This window comes from Aethalodelphis obliquidens, unplaced genomic scaffold (assembly GCF_003676395.1).
Source record: "Aethalodelphis obliquidens isolate GAN/ISIS:26980383/991018 unplaced genomic scaffold, ASM367639v1 scaffold2, whole genome shotgun sequence".
Classification (NCBI taxonomy): Eukaryota; Metazoa; Chordata; class Mammalia; order Artiodactyla; family Delphinidae; genus Aethalodelphis; species Aethalodelphis obliquidens.
In genome coordinates, this window is record NW_020837946.1 from 59,072,211 (window position 1) to 59,091,269 (window position 19,059).

General features: G+C 40.8%; 1 protein-coding gene across 3 annotated transcripts in view; it reads right to left on the reverse strand.

Annotated features, from left to right (window-relative positions):
• Positions 1 to 207: 207 nt before the first annotated feature.
• MAP3K20 (mitogen-activated protein kinase kinase kinase 20) overlaps positions 208 to 19,059 on the reverse strand; it is a 173,658-nt gene continuing 154,806 nt past the window's right edge. For all 3 annotated transcript variants that reach the window (XM_027128169.1, XM_027128170.1, XM_027128172.1), the window contains 4 exons: positions 15,253 to 15,369; positions 12,838 to 12,912; positions 10,206 to 10,356; positions 208 to 2,837 (listed from right to left, as the gene is read on the reverse strand). In XM_027128169.1, coding sequence (XP_026983970.1) covers positions 2,137 to 2,837; positions 10,206 to 10,356; positions 12,838 to 12,912; positions 15,253 to 15,369 — 1,044 coding nt within the window. In that variant the 3' untranslated portion in view covers positions 208 to 2,136. The remainder of the gene's footprint in view (positions 2,838 to 10,205; positions 10,357 to 12,837; positions 12,913 to 15,252; positions 15,370 to 19,059) is intronic.

Here is a 19,059-nt window from a genome sequence, read left to right on the forward strand (position 1 = left end):
ACGGGCTCTAGGCGCACGGGCTTCAGTAGTTGTGGCTCGTGGGCTCTAGAGCGCAGGCTCAGTAGTTGTGGTGCACTGGCTTAGTTGCTCTGCAGCATGTGGGATCTTCCCGGACCAGGGCTCAAACCCATGTCCCCTGCATTGGCAGGCAGATTCTTAACCACTGCGCCACCAGGGAAGCCCTATCCAGAAATTCTAATCAAAGAAAATATTTTATTGTTTATTTGGAAGCAGCATGCTATGAAGATAGCATACTTTGTATTAGCTCACTTAAAAAAAAATTAAACATGAACAAAGGACAAAGGGAAAAAAATAATTGAAAACAGACTGTGGTTGATACAAGCTTCATGAGAAAGGATCACAGTGGAGCTTAAAACCTTAGAGAAGTTGGTTATCCATGGTGGAAAAGAGGACCTCGGTGTCTGATGTCACCATTTCCCATCGCTTTTGCTTGTAAATGCAGATGGCAAACAATAAGAGTTAGACAACTGAGTTGTTGGATTGATGTTTAGGTCACAGCTTCCCTTGCAAGTAAAGGTCATTTCCTATAACCTAGATTTTAATGCTGCCCAAATGCAGTTTGCACCTCCAGTCCCCAAGCACTGTATTAGAACAGGGCAGCTACTCTGGGAATATACGCATGTACTTGAAGACCGGTTTCTATTAAAAGAGACCTCCCCCCAAGCCCCCCGCCATCCCCAGAATTGCCAGTGTGTCATGTGGTTTTCTACAGAGCATTGAGAATCCTATCCAGGCCAAAGGACACTTGATATTCAGGGTTAGTGAATGTTGAACAGAATCTCAGAAGGTACTGAAAGTAACACTTATTCATTTGACATATAATATGTTCGTTGCCACCTGACCCTTTGATTTGTAAAAATATGAATTTCCCAAGCTGGATCCCACAATTCCTGTCCTAAACTGCAGGCAGTTTCCGCCCACCCGTACCATTCGCCTCTTTACCCCCAGCTGCTTACAGCTTTCTTGCTACAAGGATGGTATTTACTGTCTTGCTCTAACAGGCTGTTGGTAATTTTAAATTTCTCTGGCTTTTAGCTTGTGATGTTATCATCCCGTTCTGTGTCTGTTTTCTTTTAGATTTGAGAGTGCTGACATCCCAAGAGGACTTCATGGACCGTTTTTTTCCCCTCTTTGCTCCTCCTTTGGCAAAATATAGAAAATGATATTCAAGGGCAGTCCCTGGGAACTTTGGGAAAGAAATAACCACAAATCACCTAGGCAATTAAGATCTTTGGTTTCTGGTGAGTCTTAAGGTATGATATATGGCATCATAATCAACATTAAGTTCAATAACCTTTTTTATTGCCTAAAAATGACAAGTCAAATCAAGTTGGCTCTGACCGTGATAAAAACCCAAATATCTTACTAAAATAAATACTAACCAGCAGTGTGGAGATTGGGTAAGGCAAGTGAGGCACTTGCCTTGGGCACAAAATGTAAGGGGGCATTAAAAAAAAACACCTCAGTAATCGAGATAAATGATATTTTAATGCAATATTTTTAAAAGAGAAAATTAATGCAAAAATTACATGATGAAAAAATATCAAAATTCTAAATACAGGATCAGTAACAGTGCCTTGCCAAGCCATATGGGAGCCTTAGACAAAAGGAAAAATCAGTAATGCTTACTCTGTCTTTACGTAGAATTTCGATTCTTTATCACAGTTATTTCGCATTAATTTTCATTTATTTAAATAGTACACTAGAATATTATTTATCTTGATTACTGAGCTTTTTGATTCCTCCCTTAAATTTTGCACCCAAGATGAGTGCCCCATTTAAGATAAGTTTTTCCATTTAACCTCACCCTAGTCTAGGCCCTGCTAACTAGAACAGCAATGGCTAGGGTAATAAAATGGTATATTCCCTCCTCTAAAGATGTTAATTCAGGGAAATAAAATATGTTTGGTTATATTTAAGTCTAGTTACTTACACTGGACAACCAACACCCATAATCTGGCCCTGTTTTGGCTATAGTCTCACTTAGAAGGTATTTCCCAAATCCAAAAAATGGAAAGGTTGTCTTTTTGTTAATTCTTTTGGAAGGCAGCACATTAGCAAAATCCATTACATTAAAAAGAAACGTGCTAGGAAAAGCTCAACCAGTTCAGTTCATCAAAAGTTTCTCCTTCCGCGGAAGTTTCCTCTGGGTCTTTCTCTGTTGGTCTTGGCAGGAGAGGGCCTGTGGGGTTTTCTCCGGTATTCCACCCTTGTCCATCCCCCTTCGCTGACTTTGCTTTCCTCTTCATTGGCTCGTGAGTCGGTGTCTGTGCGCAAAGGCATCCCTGGGATGGTCCTGGGTTGATGGGAGGCATTTGGGCTTCTCTTAAAGTCAGGTGACTGATGAGTATTGAGTGCTGACTGAGAAACCCTGCAGAATTTGCCAGAGTATCTTTCTCTTGAAGGAGTGGAATGCTGACTTTTTCCACTGAATCTTCCTCTGAGAGAAGAATTGAGAGATAGGCTAGCATGATTGTGTTTGTTCCTGCTTCTATCTAAGTATCGACCCCTCTCTAAAGAGCTGTCAGTATTAAGACTGGAAAAGTCACTATCCCTGGAGTTGAGATGCAGAGAAAAGAAGTCTTTGGTCAGTCCATACTGAGTAGGAGAGGAGCTTCTGGACTGGTTTATAGGTGTTATCTGTTGGTACTTAATGGGCACCTGGGTCCGTCTCACAGCAGCAGCATAGGAGTCCTGGTCATTGAGATAGGGGAAGAATTGTGACCCCAGGATGCGGTTGCTCTGGGAGCGCTGTAAGGAGGTGTTGGATGCAATCTGCCGCATCCTCAGAGTATCCAGCCACTGGCAATCAGCACCTGTGGAAGAAATGGAAATGAACATCTTTGAAGCTACAGTAAATCTGCATGCCTAACTCATAAGCCTGTCTCAGGATACTTCAAGCCTATTTGGGAAGCTCAAAGTTTTACCATTCATAGACATTCTAGGCTAGTTATAAGGACATTTCCTTTATTATTATAAATACTTAAAAAAATAAGGACATTTATACTTACCGAATTTATGCTACATGCTTGGCAGTGTTCCAAAGGCTTTTTGTATAGTATCTCATTTAACCCTTCAAAAATCTTCTCAGGTCAACACTAATAATATCATTCTAGAATTGAGGAGACCGAAGCTTGAGAGGGGAAGTCACTGGACCCACGGTCACTCAGTTAATAATCTCAGGTCCTTCTGCATCTAAATCCCATCTTGTTCCCACTTAGCCATGTTGTCACTTCTAGAAATTGCTGTTTCAGTGTCTTTGGATGGCAGAGGTATGTTTAGTAAACAAAAGGCTTTTTGCCAACCAGCACTTTTAAATCCTCAAGACCCCTAAATGCAGATAAAATAAATTGGGTTCTAATAGTTGAAACAGCTAAACATTGTTTGGGAGAGAGACTGTTCATATCTCCAGAGGAGAGATTCCTGAGGTTCAGGGATAAGAAATGTTTTCTGCATGAAAAATGAAGCTTCATGGCAAACAGGAAGAAGTTATGGTAAAAGAAAATGGTTAATTAACAAGAGCCATTTAGTAAGCTATATTTCAGTGAATAAGCAAGTTCCTCACACTTAAGATCTCTGTCTTCCCAAGGGCCTGAGTTGCCCTCATTCTTGAGTTCCCTGGTGTCCTCACTGAGCTACTCTGGCCGTGCTTGTGCCGATGGAGCTTCTGGAGAGGAACAGAGCATGCTCACCTCCCTCTGCCAGCAAGCAGCCTCCCTCACTGCTCTGCACAGGTGACTCACGCCTCTCAGGTGAGGGACGCATCCAGATACAGGCGACCTCCTGTGTTCAGACACTCCTCACAGGCTTCATTCAACCACCACACGCCTTCTTCCCTTCATTTGGACTTCTCTGAAATCCTAGCTTCCAACAGAACCCTGATTTTGTTCAGTGTCCAACCCCCTCCATGGAGCCATGTGCATGGGGGAAGCTGACCACATCTGTCTCTAAGGCAGACTTTGATTAGTCCAAGCCAGACATAGCGATGCCATGGTCGGGAATGCACAAGGTGCTCAGCTCTGGCCATAGCAACCTGAAAGGTAGTCTGCAGGGGGTTTCTAAGCAAGTCTTTCTTACTCCAAAACATGAGAACAGGGAAGGGATTGACCTCTCATTTCCTGTGGGCCTTATCATATGTTTTTTGTGGGTTTTTTTTTTGACATCTTTATTGGAGTATAATTGCTTTACAATGGTGTGCTAGTTTCTGCTTTATAACAAAGTGAATCAGTTATACATATACACATATATCTCTTCCCTCTTGCATTTCCCTCCCTCCCACCCTCCCTATCCCACCCCTCTAGCTGGTCACAAAGCACCGAGCTGATCTCCCTGTGCTATGTGGCTGCTTCCCACTAGCTATCTATTTTACGTTTGGTAGTGTGTATATGTCCATGCCACTCTCTCGCTTGGTCACGGTTTACACTTCCCCCTCCCCATATCCTCAAGTCCATTCTCTAGTAAGTCTGTGTCTTTATTCCTGTCTTACCCCTAGGTTCTTCATGACATTTTTTTTCTTAAATTCCATATATATGTGTTAGCATATAGTATTTGTCTTTCTCTTTCTGACTTACTTCACTCTGTATGACAGACTATAGGTCCATCCACCTCATTACAAATAGCTCAATTTCATTTCTTTTTATGGCTGAGTAATATTCCATGTATATATGTGCCACATCTTCTTTATCCATTCATCCGATGATGGACATTTAGGTTGTTTCCATCTCCGGGCTACTGTACATAGAGCTGCAATAAACATTTTGGTACATGACTCTTTTTGAATTATGGTTTTCTCAGGGTATATGCCCAGTAGTGGGATTGCTGGGTCATATGGTAGTTCTATTTGTAGTTTTCTAAGGAACCTCCATACTGTTCTCCATAGTGGCTGTACCAATTCACATTCCCACCAGCAGTGCAAGGGGGTTCCCTTTTCTCCACACCCTCTCCAGCATTTATTGTTTCTAGATTTTTTGATGATGGCCATTCTGACTGGTGTGAGATGATATCTCATTGTAGTTTTGATTTGCATTTCTCTAATGATTAATGATGTTGAACATTCTTTCATGTGTTTGTTGGCAGTCTGTATATCTTCTTTGGAGAAATGTCTATTTAGGTCTTCTGCCCATTTTTGGATTGGGTTTTTTGTTGTTTTGTTATTGAGCTGCATGAGCTGCTTGTAAATTTTGGAGATTAATCCTTTGTCAGTTGCTTCATTGGCAAATATTTTCTCCCATTCTGAGGGTTGTCTTTTGGTCTTGTTTATGGTTTCCTTTGCTGTGCAAAAGCTTTGAAGTTTCATTAGGTCCCATTTGTTTATTTTTGTTTTTATTTCCATTTCTCTAGGAGGTGGGTCAGAAAGGATCTTGCTGTGATTTATGTCACAGAGTGCTCTGCCTATGTTTTCCTCTAAGAGTTTGATAGTTTATGGCCTTACATTTAGGTCTTTAATCCATTTTGAGCTTATTTTTGTGTATGGTGTTAGGGAGTGATCTAATCTCATACTTTTACATGTACCTGTCCAGTTTTCCCAGCACCACTTACTGAAGAGGATGTCCTTTCTCCACTGTACATTCCTGCCTCCTTTATCAAAGATAAGGTGTCCATATGTGCATGGGTTTATCTCTGGGCTTTCTATCCTGTTGCATTGATCTATCTTTCTGTTTTTGTGCCAGTACCATGCTGTCTTGATTACTGTAGCTTTGTAGTATAGTCTGAAGTCAGGGAGCCTGATTCCTCCAGCTCCGTTTTTCGTTCTCAAGATTGCTTTGGCTATTAGGGGTCTTTTGTGTTTGCATACAAATTGTGAAATTTTTTGTTCTAGTTCTGTGAAAAATGCCAATGGTAGTTTGATAGGGATTGCATTGAATCTGTAGATTGCTTTGGGTAGTAGATTCATTTTCACAATGTTGATTCTTCCAATCCAAGAACATGGTATATCTCTCCATCTATTTGTATCATCTTTAATTACTTTCATCAGTGTCTTATAATTTTCTGCATACAGGTCTTTTGTCTCCTTAGGTAGGTTTATTCCTAGATATTTTATTCTTTTTGTTGCAATGGTAAATGGGATTGTTTTCTTGATTTCACTTTCAGATATTTCATCATTAGTGTATAGGAATGCCAGAGATTTCTGTGCATTAATTTTGTATCCTGCTACTTTACCAAATTCATTGATTAGCTCTAGTAGTTTTCTGGTAGCATCTTTAGGCTTCTCTATGTATAGTATCAGGTCATCTGCAAACAGTGACAGCTTTACTTCTTTTCCGATTTGGATTCCTTTTATTTCCTTTTCTTCTCTGATTGCTGTGGCTAAAACTTCCAAAACTATGTTGAATAAGAGTGGTGAGAGTGGGCAACCTTGTCTTGTTCCTGATCTTAGTGGAAATGCTTTCAGTTTTTCACCATTGAGGACGATGTTGGCTGTGGGTTTGTCATATATGGCCTTTCTTATGTTGAGGAAAGTTCCCTCTATGCCTACTTTCTGCAGGGTTTTTATCAGAAATTGGTGTTGAATTTTGTCAAAAGCTTTCTCTGCATCTATTGAGATGATCATATGGTTTTTCTCCTTCAGTTTGTTATTATGGTGTATCACGTTGATTGATTTGCGTATATTGAAGAGTCCTTGCATTCCTGGAATAAACCCCGCTTGATCATGGTGTATGATCCTTTTAATGTGCTGTTGGATTCTGTTTGCTAGTATTTTGTTGAGGATTTTTGCATCTATGTTCATTAGTGATATTGGCCTGTAGTTTTCTTCCCTTGTGACATCCTTGTCTGGTTTTGGTATCAGGGTGATGGTGGCCTCGTAGAATGAGTTTGGGAGTGTTCCTCCCTCTGCTATATTTTGGAAGAGTTTGAGAAGGATAGGTGTTAGCTCTTCTCTAAATGTTTGATAGAATTCGCCTGTGAAACCATCTGGTCCTGGGCTTTTGTTTGTTGGAAGATTTTTTTTTTTTTTTTTTTTGCGGTACGCGGGCCTCTCACTGTTGTGGCCTCTCCCGTTGTGAAGCACAGGCTCCGGACGCACAGGCTCAGAGGCCATGACTCACGGGCCCAGCCGCTCTGTGGCATCTTCCTGGACCGGGGTGCGAACCCGCGTCCCTTGCATCGGCAGGCAGACTCTCAACCACTGCGCCACCAGGGAAGCCCTGTTGGAAGAATTTTAATTACAGTTTCAATTTCAGTGCTTGTGATTGGTCTGTTCATATTTTCTATTTCTTCCTGATTCAGTCTTCCAGGTTGTGCTGTTCTAAGAATTTGTCCATTTCTTCCAGGTTGTCCATTTTTTGGCATAGAGTTGCTTGTAGTAATCTCTCATGATCTTTTGTATTTCTGCAGTGTCAGTTGTTACTTCTCCTTTTTCATTTCTAATTCTATTGAGTTGAGTCTTCTCCCTTTTTTTCTTGATGAGTCTGGCTAATGGTTTATCAATTTTGTTTATCTTCTCAAAGAACCAGCTTTTAGTTTTATTGATCTTTGCTATCGTTTTCTTCATTTCTTTTTCATTTATTTCTGGTCTGATCTTTATGATTTCTTTCCTTCTGCTAACTTTGGAGTTTTTTTCTCTTCTTTCTCTAAGTGCTTTAGGTGCAAGGTTAAGGTGTTTATTCAAGATGTTTCCTGTTTCTTAAGGTAAGATTGTATTGCTATAAACTGCCCTTTTAGAACTGCTTTTGCTGCATCCCATAGGTTTTGGGTCGTCCTGTTTCCATTGTCATTTGTTTCTAGGTATTTTTTTATTTCCCCTTTGATTTCTTCAGTGATCACTTCATTATTAAGTAGTGTATTGTTTAGCCTCCATGTGTTTGTATTTTTTACAGATCTTTTCCTGTAATTGATATCTAGTCTCATAGCATTGTGGTTAGAAAAGATACATGATACAATTTCAATTTTCTTAAATTTACCAAGGCTTGATTTGTGACCCAAGATATGATCTATTCTGGAGAATGTTCCATGAGCACTTGAGAAAAATGTGTATTCTGTTGTTTTTGGATGGAATGTCCTATAAATATCAATTAAAAGTCCATCTTGTTTAATGTATCATTTAAAGGTTGTGTTTCCTTATTTATTTTCATTTTGGATGATCTGTCCATTGGTGAAAGTGGGGTGTTAAAGTCCCCTACTATGAATGTGTTACTGTCGATTTCCCCTTTTATGGCTGTTAGTATTTGCCTTATGTATTCAGGTGCTCCTATGTTGGGTGCATAAATATTTACAATTGTTATATCTTCTTCTTGGATCGATCCCTTGATCATTATGTAGTGTCCTTCTTTGTCTCTTGTAATAGTCTTTATTTTAAAGTCTATTTTGTCTGATATGAGAATTGCTACTCCAGCTTTCTTTTGGTTTCCATTTGCATGGAATATCTTTTTCCATCTTCTCACTTTCAGTCTGTATGTGTTTCTAGGTCTCAAGTGGGTTTCTTTTAGACAGCATATATATGGGTCTTGTATTTGTATCCATTCAGCCTTATCATATCTTTATGTGATGACTGTGAACACGAGAGGAGCTAGGCTGAGGGCAAAGGCAACATATTGAGGATGGCAGAGTGGAATGAAGGAAAGGTTCATTTCTCATCCTTAACATGGTTGAGCAGCTTATCTTACTGCACCTGGAGCCTGGCCTACCTCTGGACTTCTTGTTATGGAAGACAATAAATTTTATTATAGTTAAAACCTGTTGTTGGGTTTAGAGTACTGCTCAGGATCCTGGGCCCTGTGGCTGGTGGGCATTTAAAAACACCTAGTCTGGGACTTCCCTGGTGGTGCAGTGGTTAAGAATCTGCCTGCCAGTGCAGGGGACACGGGTTCGAGCCCTAGTCCAGGAGGATCCCACATGCTGCGGAGCAACTAAGGCTGTGCACCACAACTACTGAGCCTGCGCTCTAGAGCCCATAAGCCACAACTACTGAGCCTGCATGCCTAGAGCCTGTGCTCCGCAACAAAAGAAGCCACCGCAATGAGAAACCCGCACACCAAAATGAAGAGTAGCCCCTGCTCACCACAACTAGAGAAAGCCGGGGCGTAGCAACGAAGACCCAATGCAGCCAAAAATAAATAAAATAAATTAATTTAAAAACAACAACAAAAAAACACACCTAGTCTCCTTGGCAAGCGAGTCCTTATAGTGGAGGACACAGAAGCTAGGCTCTCATAACTCAGGGACACTAGCCATCAGGGTACTTTGTTTCCATGCCACCAAAGAACCTTCTGTTATGGCTTCTCAGGTATATTTTCTTATTGGGAAGAAGAGGCACTGATCAGAAAACGTGTGTTTCTGGTTTGTTGGGGAGGTGTGTTTCTCACGGTGAAAAGTGATTTGCATGGGGTTTTATGTATCCATCTCCTTCATGTTTGTTAGCCTGACTCTGGGTTGTATTAGAGTTTCTGGACCTGCAAAGGTGAAGGTCAGAACTTCTTCCCTGAAGCTAGCAAATAATGACCAGTTCAACAGCAAGTCAGCCTGCCTTCCTCTGTTATTTCTAAATGGTTTCTTTATAGTGTCTGTAATTACTGTCACCACTACCCAGCATATGTATTTCATGTTTTCTCTTTCTCTATCCTCCCTCTTTCCTTCCTTCCTTCCTTTTATTTTCCCCCTCGCTCCCTTCCCCTATCATTCTTTTTTTTTTTTTCTCATTTTTTGGCTGCACTGCACAGCACGTGGGATCTTAATTCCCTGACCAGGGATCAAACCTACATCCCCTGCAGTGGAAGCTCGAAGTCTTAACCATTGGACCGCCAGGAAAGTCCCACCCCTATCATTCTTATGCTTTGATGGATCCATGGTGCTCCCGACTCAAGAGGTCGCCCCAGTGATGGCAGTGATTCTACAGGAAGGTTTGCTGGACATGGAAGATGATTCTTATCTTTATCTACAATTTTGGAAACTAAATATATATGTGTATAAATATACATACATATTTTTATTTACCAATATAAAATAATCACTAATTTTCATCTTATATGGTAGTTATCCAAATATTATACTTTATTATAATATGTCCCTATTTCCAAGCCCATAAATACTACTTTCCATATAATTTGTGTATAAAACTCAATATTCCAAAAAAAGAAGAAGGAAGTATTATATTAGAAATCTATGTCAATTCACAGACTGGCGCTTATCCCTGGTCTGAGGATTTGACATTTCCGCTTTGGAACATGTCTAGTGCACAGCTGACTTACTTGAGTCAGACCTGCTTCCAGCGTTGCCCTCTGAGTTGGGGAATAACGTCTGGATGGCAAGCTGGACAGCTTTCACTTCATCCTGAGGTTTCGTTCTACTCCACTGAATTGAATGGACGTGCTTAGTGCTTTTTGGAGCTCTAACATCGCTCTGTAAAAAAAAAAAAAAAAGGGAGAGAAACCCACAACCAAATATACACACGTTTATAAAATAGGAAGGAAGGAAAACCAGGTTATCATATCCCTTCAGTGTAACTCCTTAGAACACTATCATAATGCATTAGGTAATATATTTGCACGGTTTGCCTGAATATGGTAATCTGATTAAAAGAAAAATTTTAACCACTTTATTCCTTAGTGGACTATAGTAGTTAAAAAGGTGGTTGTCTTCTCTAAGAATTTGTTAGTTGGCAAATCTCAACTTACCTCTTCGTTTAATAAGTAATGATAAACATAACAATGTCTTTTGTTTATAGTAGTTGAACTCAGATATTTTGTTGAATAAATAAAAATCTGACCACTATTTTGCCCAGGACTGCCTGTGATCATCCTGGGTAACTGGGTGAGTGTGGGTAGGTCGGTGGGACTAATTACCCCCATGGGAGGGTACAGGGTAACAAATGCAAAAGTGAGGCAGGATAGAGAATTAAGAATAAGGATTAGAAAAAGGAGAGGACGCCGGATCAAGACACACCACTTTCTTTGTCCTGTGCTCCCCTTCATCACCAGGTGTCACAAATCAGGCTAGATTGGAGAGCCTCAGGATTTGATACGGTTGTGAAAATATATATTTTTTAAAATCCTGAAGTGACTGTTACAGACACAAGTAGCGTATCATCATGGAGCCTGAGAAGGAGGAAGGAGAGGAGGAAGAGACAGGAGAGAAAGAGAAGGAAAAACTTGGTGAGGTGTATCTCCAGAACTAAGGCAGGTAGAGATGAAACTTGGCTGTCATGACTGTCCAGTTACTCAAAGAGGGCTTTTCCTTAGTGGGGGGGGGGAGGGGGGGGGCTGGTCAACAGGCTCTAGAATAATCCAGATTCCAAGTTCCTCAAGACCAGTCACCTTCTTTTATTTAGGTTCTGTGCCCTGCAGGCAACGCTTTGACAATGAATGCTCTTTCTCAGGTGCCTCATCCCTGACAGGCAGTGCACCCTGGGTGATGAGGATAAATCATTGCTGTTGTCCTAATTAGCTTCCAGCATCGGGTCACCCTGGATAAGCGGACTGTCCAGGGTTTGGATTTCTCACGTTAAAAAGCCACACCCTGGCAGCTCAGTGCAGCAGCGCACAAAGTCCCACTCCAGGCTGACTTCCCTCACCTTACTGCTAGGAAGGGAACAGATAGAACAGGAAGAGTGGAAACTGTATTCACAGTCAGAGGACCTGGGTGTGACTCCACCGACTCTCACTGACTACCCCAAACCTCGGGAGCGCCTTTCATCTCTCTGAGCCCGTTTTCCCTAGCTGCCAGGTGAAGACGATGCTCCCTGTTTTTGACTATTTGCACGAGGTTAATAACACAGGTGTAAGCTCCTCTTACAGTGCCCAGGTCATGGCAAATACTTATTAAATGTTTCTTGGGTGAATAAATGAGTGAATGAATGAGGGCATGTCCTATTAAGGGTAGCTGCATACTAATATCTCCATGGGTGCCAAGACTCTGCTATAACTGTTTCCCTCCACCCGGTTCCCCCAGGGTTTCTCTACCTCGTGAAGCAGATTTTCCCACCATCATGAAGACCTTGCTGATTTTTAAAACATAATTAGATCATTTAAAGCAGCAGACTACTTAAAACACCCACTGGCTTCCCAGGGAGCTTACAGTAAATCCAAACTCTTCACTGCGGCTCTGGAGGCTCTAGGCTCGGCCCCGCCCACCTCTCTAGCCTTGTCACGCCCTCTGTGCTTCAGAAACTTGCACTTGCCCTTCCTCTGCTGTTCCTTGTTGCCTCCCCCTCAGAGAAGGAGCCTTCCCTCACCATCCAATCTAACGCCCCATGTCTCACTATTTTCTGGTTCTCACTTATCACTCTGAGATTACTTATTTATCATCTATCTCCCCCCACTGGAGTACATATAAGCCTCGAGAGAGTAGAGATTTAGTCTATCCTAATCACGGAATGTTACTCGTTGGTAGGTATTTGCTCAATATATGAATTTTAATTTTAATAGCACATTTTTCTAAAGTATACGTTTTCTATTTTTCCATATATAAAATATGTGGAGTCTGATTTTGATAGTAGACCCCCCCCTTATGGTAGTAGAAGTTGCACTCTGTGAAGAATTGCTGATCTACCTTCACCCCTAGACTCTAAGCACCAAGAAGCAGAGCTCTGTTTTGGTCACTGTTCCGTATCCCCAGTACCTCACACATGCATACGTGGTATGCAGAAGGTGCTCAATCATTAACTGATGAATGAATGAATTACTACCTCAATCTCTAGGCAAGTGTATCCCATTCTCAATCCTTCCCAACACTTCATTAGAATAATTGTATTGATCTTCCCATACTCATGTTGGTTAAGTAGTTTCTCTTCCAATAAATTTTAAGAACTCTGAGGGAGCAAATAAATCCCTACGGAGAAACTGATGGTGAAGCCAACAGGTGCCCACCCCCTGCCCAGCTTACCTCATATGTGACTGTGCATTCTACAGTCTGATTTTCCATTATTCCTATAATCCACTTCTCCATTACAAACGGGGGCTGAAAAAAACAAAAGTTCGGATGGGTGTAGTGCCATCGTACAGCCTGCCCTGCTACAGCGCAGGTTTCTTGGAGGCCGGCTGTGACGTACACAGCTGGCGAATAGGGCGTGATTCAGGTTATCATGAAAGCCATGATGTCAGATTATTAGGAAACTCATGTTGGTTCACATGTGATTACTCACAACATGCTAATGTCTAATGTTTGGGGGTTTGGTTTCATAACATATCCTTTCCTATGTTTGTGAACAGCTAATCTTGTCTCCCACAATCTTCTCTTTTCCGATACATCACTCAATCCAATCATTAGGTCATTAACTCAAGCTAATGTCTGGAAGCCTCAGCGGAAAGTTTTCTCACCATTAAGAGAAAGCCTTAACAACCTTAGAAGACCCTAAAGTGACTTTTTTGGTTGCAAGCAGTGGCTGGTTTAGCGGCTTCATAACCACCCTGCTATCAGGCTACCCGGCAATGCTGCAGGTGCAAATAAAACTGGGAAGACATTTCTCCACTATATTAAAATAAATGAGTAATAAAGAAGCCTATGCCTTGGATCCTATTTTAAGTTTGATGAAAATGGTCTTTATTAGAAGTGAATCTCCACTCTCTTCCCACCCCCCAACCCATCATTCCAGGTTTAAGGCTGCAAATGACTGGCCATGAGATAGGCACAAAGCAAATGTGGTAGAGATTTAACTGGGCTTTTTTTTTTTTTATCAAGAGAAAACCAAAGAGATTTTTATTAACATGTATACCTCATGTATACACAGGAGATACCCAGGGAAAAATGAGTAACTCAAAGAATTCAGGATTAAATGCCATCTTTATAGAGAAAGGGGAAGAGGGGGATGTAGGCCTCTTGGAGGAGAGTAAATGATTTTTAGGAAAGATGAATGGGCCCTCAGAGGGACAGACGGAAGGTTTGTGACGAAGTTTGGGTATGGAGTCGACTTCTAGTCTCTCCTGTGACAAGAATCAATCTTCTCTGTTTTGTTTTTCTTCCTTAATTAGGATTTTTATTATTTCTGTTGATGTTAAAAAGTTCTACAGATTTTGAATGGCCCGCCCCAATCCTGTTTTTCCCATAAGCCCTGTTAATGTTGCTGCATGATTTTGCAGAAGATATGGTTCCTCTAGAATGTCTATATGGCCTTAGAGCAGAAGCACCTGTATTCAGTTTTATAACTCCACCCCGTTCTTTTTGCTCTGAGTGACTTCCTTCTGTTATCAGGCAATGACTTGCTTCTCAGTGACACTGAAGCCACTAACAACTGGCGGCAACCAGAGATGGCACAGGTGGGGAGGAAAGAGAAAGTGTGTGTCCAGTCTCCAAGATACCAAAACACAGTCTGTCCCAACAGAATAAGGGAAAGGTGAAAGCAGATCATAAACTTGGTGATAAATAACATAACTTCCAGTTACTCAGGGCAATCCAACAAGGAATATGCATATGCTTCTAAATTAAAAGGACTTGGGTGGTTAGCAACCTCATGCCTGGGAAGCGAACACATTCGCAAGTCTAATGCTGTGGCTTTGAAGACTCTTTGCACTTCCCCACTTGTGTTTGTACCACGGCTCTTTGCTGCCAGCCCCATTTTCCTCACTGAAACCAAATACACAGTCAAGAGTGTACTAGAGTTAATGGCTTATGTGACGTTTAGGGTGACTGTCCTATTGACATCATGGTTATTCACCTGAGTTGTTGACCTTCTACAATTGAAGTCTTATATGTATTTTTTCAGTATTGTTGACAGATTTGAATTTTTCCATGTTGAAGAGAAGCTAAGCATTTTTCTAAGACTGTCTTCAGTGTTTTAATGGGCGTGCTTGTACCATTGACCCCAAAGTAGTAAGATGCTCTCTGGCCACTCCGGGAATTCATAGGTGTGAACTCAAGGAAGCCATGAAGACTTCAACATGTGCTTCATGAATAATCTCATCTCAGTTCTTCAAGAAATTCAACACCACCAAGAAAGCCTTTCTCCTGACAAGTTTTTAAAAGTTGAAAATGACCCAAAATTCGAGGTAAACATTTACATCATTAGCATTTTCTTTCCTTTAATAAATGACGGAATACACATAAAGAAATGTAGAAGAAAGTTAAAAAAAATGAAACAACACTTTTTTGTAGTACTTTTTAGTTCACACAGCGTAAGTGGAATTTTAACAAAAAACTATTATGATCTCAATCTGCTAAATAAAATGTGCCTTTCAACAGCCAGCTTGAGGCTGAGCTGGTCTGAGCATCACAGGCACAAAAGCACGCTGCTGGGGTATTTTAATGTCTTTGTTTGATAGCTGTGAATTCAAAAAAGCTTTTAAGTAGTAAATAGAACTCTACCTTTGTCATCTTTAAAATCTCTGCATCAGGTAGGTTAGTGTTGAATGTCACATCTTTGATGTAGGTTATTGCAATTTCATCCCCATCCATTTCCATATACATTTTCCACTTACAATCCTGGAATTAAAAGAAAAATTATAGAATTTGAGAAAGTAAAACAATTTTTTTTTTTGTCTCAATGTTTTATAACACATGACGTATTCTAAATGAAGTATTACTGGAGTGTTTTTTTTTTTCTTTATCAATAAAAGGACATGAAATTAGATCTCTTTCTATATCTAAATAATCCCCAGGTGGGGCAGTCTTGAGACACCACTTATCAATCTAAATGTTCTATTATAGGAGTTGCAAACTCCACATCCTAAATGAGCAAGGTAGATAAAAATGAATAAAGCCAGGCAGTTTCATTACAGAGCCTTAAACTGTAATATTTCACAATGGACCCACTTAATTTACATATTAAATATGGTAGGGATATTTTTCCATTGACCCAAAGAAATGTGGTCTTCCCACTTTTTTTGAAATATAAGTCCCTCTGGATCTACCTTTCACTTTTCCAGTGTTGGTATGACATGGGTTCAAGAAATAGCTCCCTTTCTTCTTAACAGGAAACGTGAGGATGTACAGCAATGCATAACTGGCCCAAGCATTGGGGGTTGGGGGGGTCAGGGGAAGGGTTAGGGGACTCTTGGGATCTAAAGGGCAACTGCCCTAAAGGGACAGCCACCGCTCAGCTTCTGTTGATTGTTCCCATGTGGGAATATGAGTCTAGTCTTGCTAGGTCCTTTAATGATTTATGAAAAGTTGGATATCTGATTCTTGTATGAAACCTCTTGATTTTTTAAATGATGGTATGTTAATTAAATTTTCAGTAAAACCACGATGTAATGAAGGAGTGCTCTACACCATTAGTCACCAGGGGAATGTAAATGAAAACCACAATGAGATACCACTATATACATACCAGGTGGCTAAGACTGATAACATCAAATGTTGGCTGTGATTTGGAGCTACTGGGTTGTTGGCTGGAGTGTAAACGGTAAAATCACTTTGGGAAAAGTTTTGGCAATTTATTATAAAATTAAACATATATGTACTCTATGACACAGAAATTCTACTCCTAAGTATTTACCCAAGTAAAATGAAAAAAGACTTGTACAGTATTCCTCTGAGCAGCTTTGTCATAATAGATAAAAAAACTGGAAACAGGCCAAGTGTTGACCAACACTTTCATAGAATGGAATATACTCAGCAATACAAAGGAACTAATTATTGATGCATGCAACAACATGGGTAAATCGCAAAAGCATTATAGCCAGTGAAATTTCGTATAAAAAGAACAAACTAAGGCTTCCATTTACATGAATTTCTAGAACAGACAAAACCAATCTACGGTGGAAAATATTCAGAAAAGTGGTTGCTTCTGCAGATAGGGACTGACTGGGAAGGGGCATGAGGGGACTTTCTGGAGATGCTAATGCTCTATAGATAGTGGTCTGAGTTATATAGGTATATGCATTTGTTAAAACACAGCAAATGTACACTTCAGATATGTGCATTTCTTACTGAACTCTAGTATATTGAAGTATTTAGGAGGAAGTGTACTCGTATCTGCAAATTACTTTGAAATGCATCCAAAAATAAAGATTGATAGATGGTTAAGAAGATAGAGGGATGGACAGATATGTAATAAAGTAAGTAGATCCTGATGCTTGAATCTAGGAGTTGAGTATACAAGAATTCCTATAAAATTTTTTCAACTTTGCTGAAAAATTTAATAATAAAAATGTTGGGGTATAAACACTGTGTATGCAATTAAAAGGAAAAAGAGACCCAGGTCTGTGCACCAAATTTGACCCCTGGATCATAAATTCATCTTCTTTCTTATATTATTTGAAGAATGAAGGATTCTGAGAGCTTAAGGATAAAGCACTGACCACCTTACATGCTGAAACCAGAACATGCTCTCACACAAGCAGACCTGGAATGTTCCCTGAGCAAGCTCGGACACAATTATTATGGAAAAACGCTAACAAAGGGGCTGCTGAAAACCTGTTGGCTTCAATAGGAAGCTGGGGGCGCCCCATGTTTTAGGAAAGCTTCTGGACGAATTGCAGAACCAAGAAGGGCCCAGGCCTGAAGGGAGGGCCCCTCTTTGCCCAGCCACATTCACAAGATGGGCAGCCAATTAGTGAAGGAAAAGGTCTATTCAATAACGTGAAAAACTAGCTCCTGGCTAACACAAGTCAAATTAGTCGCTCAGAATTGACAAATCTCTCAGTATTTCCTTGTTTTGGAGCCACTGCTACCCTGGCAACGTGAGTCCTGAGATAACTGGGCAGGATAATCACTCTTTGGAGTCATGACTGCTCTTCTCTGAAATAGCAAGGACCTCCTCAAGGCGGTAGCTGGAATAAAAAGCCTTAGAAAAGACAAGTTGACTTAGTTCTGTTCCTTGTGCCTGGCAAGTTTTGGAATGAAGTTAGTCAAAAGCACAGTCAAAAGACCTTGAATTGTGGTGCGAATGCCCAATCCCCTCTGCTTCACCTCCGTGACCTCAGGCCCCAATCAGACCTTGCCGAGGACAGGCTCAGGGGAGCTCTGCGTGGAGAAGGGTCTGACTGGAGGGAACCCAGGCTGTGGAGTGCTTACTACGCTTTCGGCATCTTGCTGGGTACTTACACTGTGCTCTTTTATTTGATATCCATAATGACTCTGCAAGTTAGCTTTATTTTCCCATCAGGCAAGTGAGAAAAATGAGGCTTAGACAGATTAAGGAATTTTTCTAGGTTTTCCTAGCCAAGAAGTGGTGGAGGTGGGATTAGAAAAGCACAAGGCTGGGGACTTCCCTGGCGGTCCAGTGGTTAAGAATCTGCCTTCCAATGCAGCGGACGCGGGTTCGATCCCTGGTTGGGGAACTAAGATCCCACATGCCATGGGGCAACTAAGCCCGCGCACCACAATTAGAGAGAAGACCCAACACAACCAAAAATAAAATTAAAAAAAAAAAGGCACAAGGCTGCTTGGCTCCAAAGTTGGAGGAGATACTAATAGGGAAGGGCAACTGGGAGGGTGGCAGGACAAACTCATTGGATGGTTGACAGAGTTCCAGAATGGGACCAGCTATTAAAGGAGCAGGAGCAGAGAAGACTTTGCTAATACAACCAAAAAAGCAAGTGGTCACAGGTCCTCCCCTAAGCCCCAACTTCTTTGTTTCCTCAAAGTCCAATGTGGAGAAACAGGATCTAGATATAGGGTTACAGTCCTTTTATTTTTTTAATTCTTTTCCTCTTAGCTGAAAGAAAGCCTTTTACCTGAACCATAAAAGAAGCTATCTTCTACAGAAGCCATAAAGCTATAATCAGAGAAGTGATAAGAGGGGCATTATCCATTCATTAAAAAGTAGGCATTGATTGTTACACAGATGGGAGAGAAAGAAAGGAAATATGCAGTGTTCACCCAAATTATTAATTTAATATGTCAAGGCCCTGATGTAACTCCTGGGTATTTTCAGGGTATGTATGATTTTATTGTTGTCTAGTTAAGAAAAGTAATCTACAAATAAAGTAATGGAATTCTTTAAATTCTGCTCAATTTTAAATTACCCTAAGGTATTCCTGGTATTTCTGTTACTCGGTGATCCAAAGGTGTCCAAAAGCATTCTCCACAACTCCCAGGACTTAAACAACTTATTGAATTCCACAGGACCCCACTGCAGACGGGATGCCGCAGTGTACGGAGTTCTTAACCAACGGATCATTGGAAAGGTTTTCATATGAATAAGATGAATTAACTCATCAATAATAT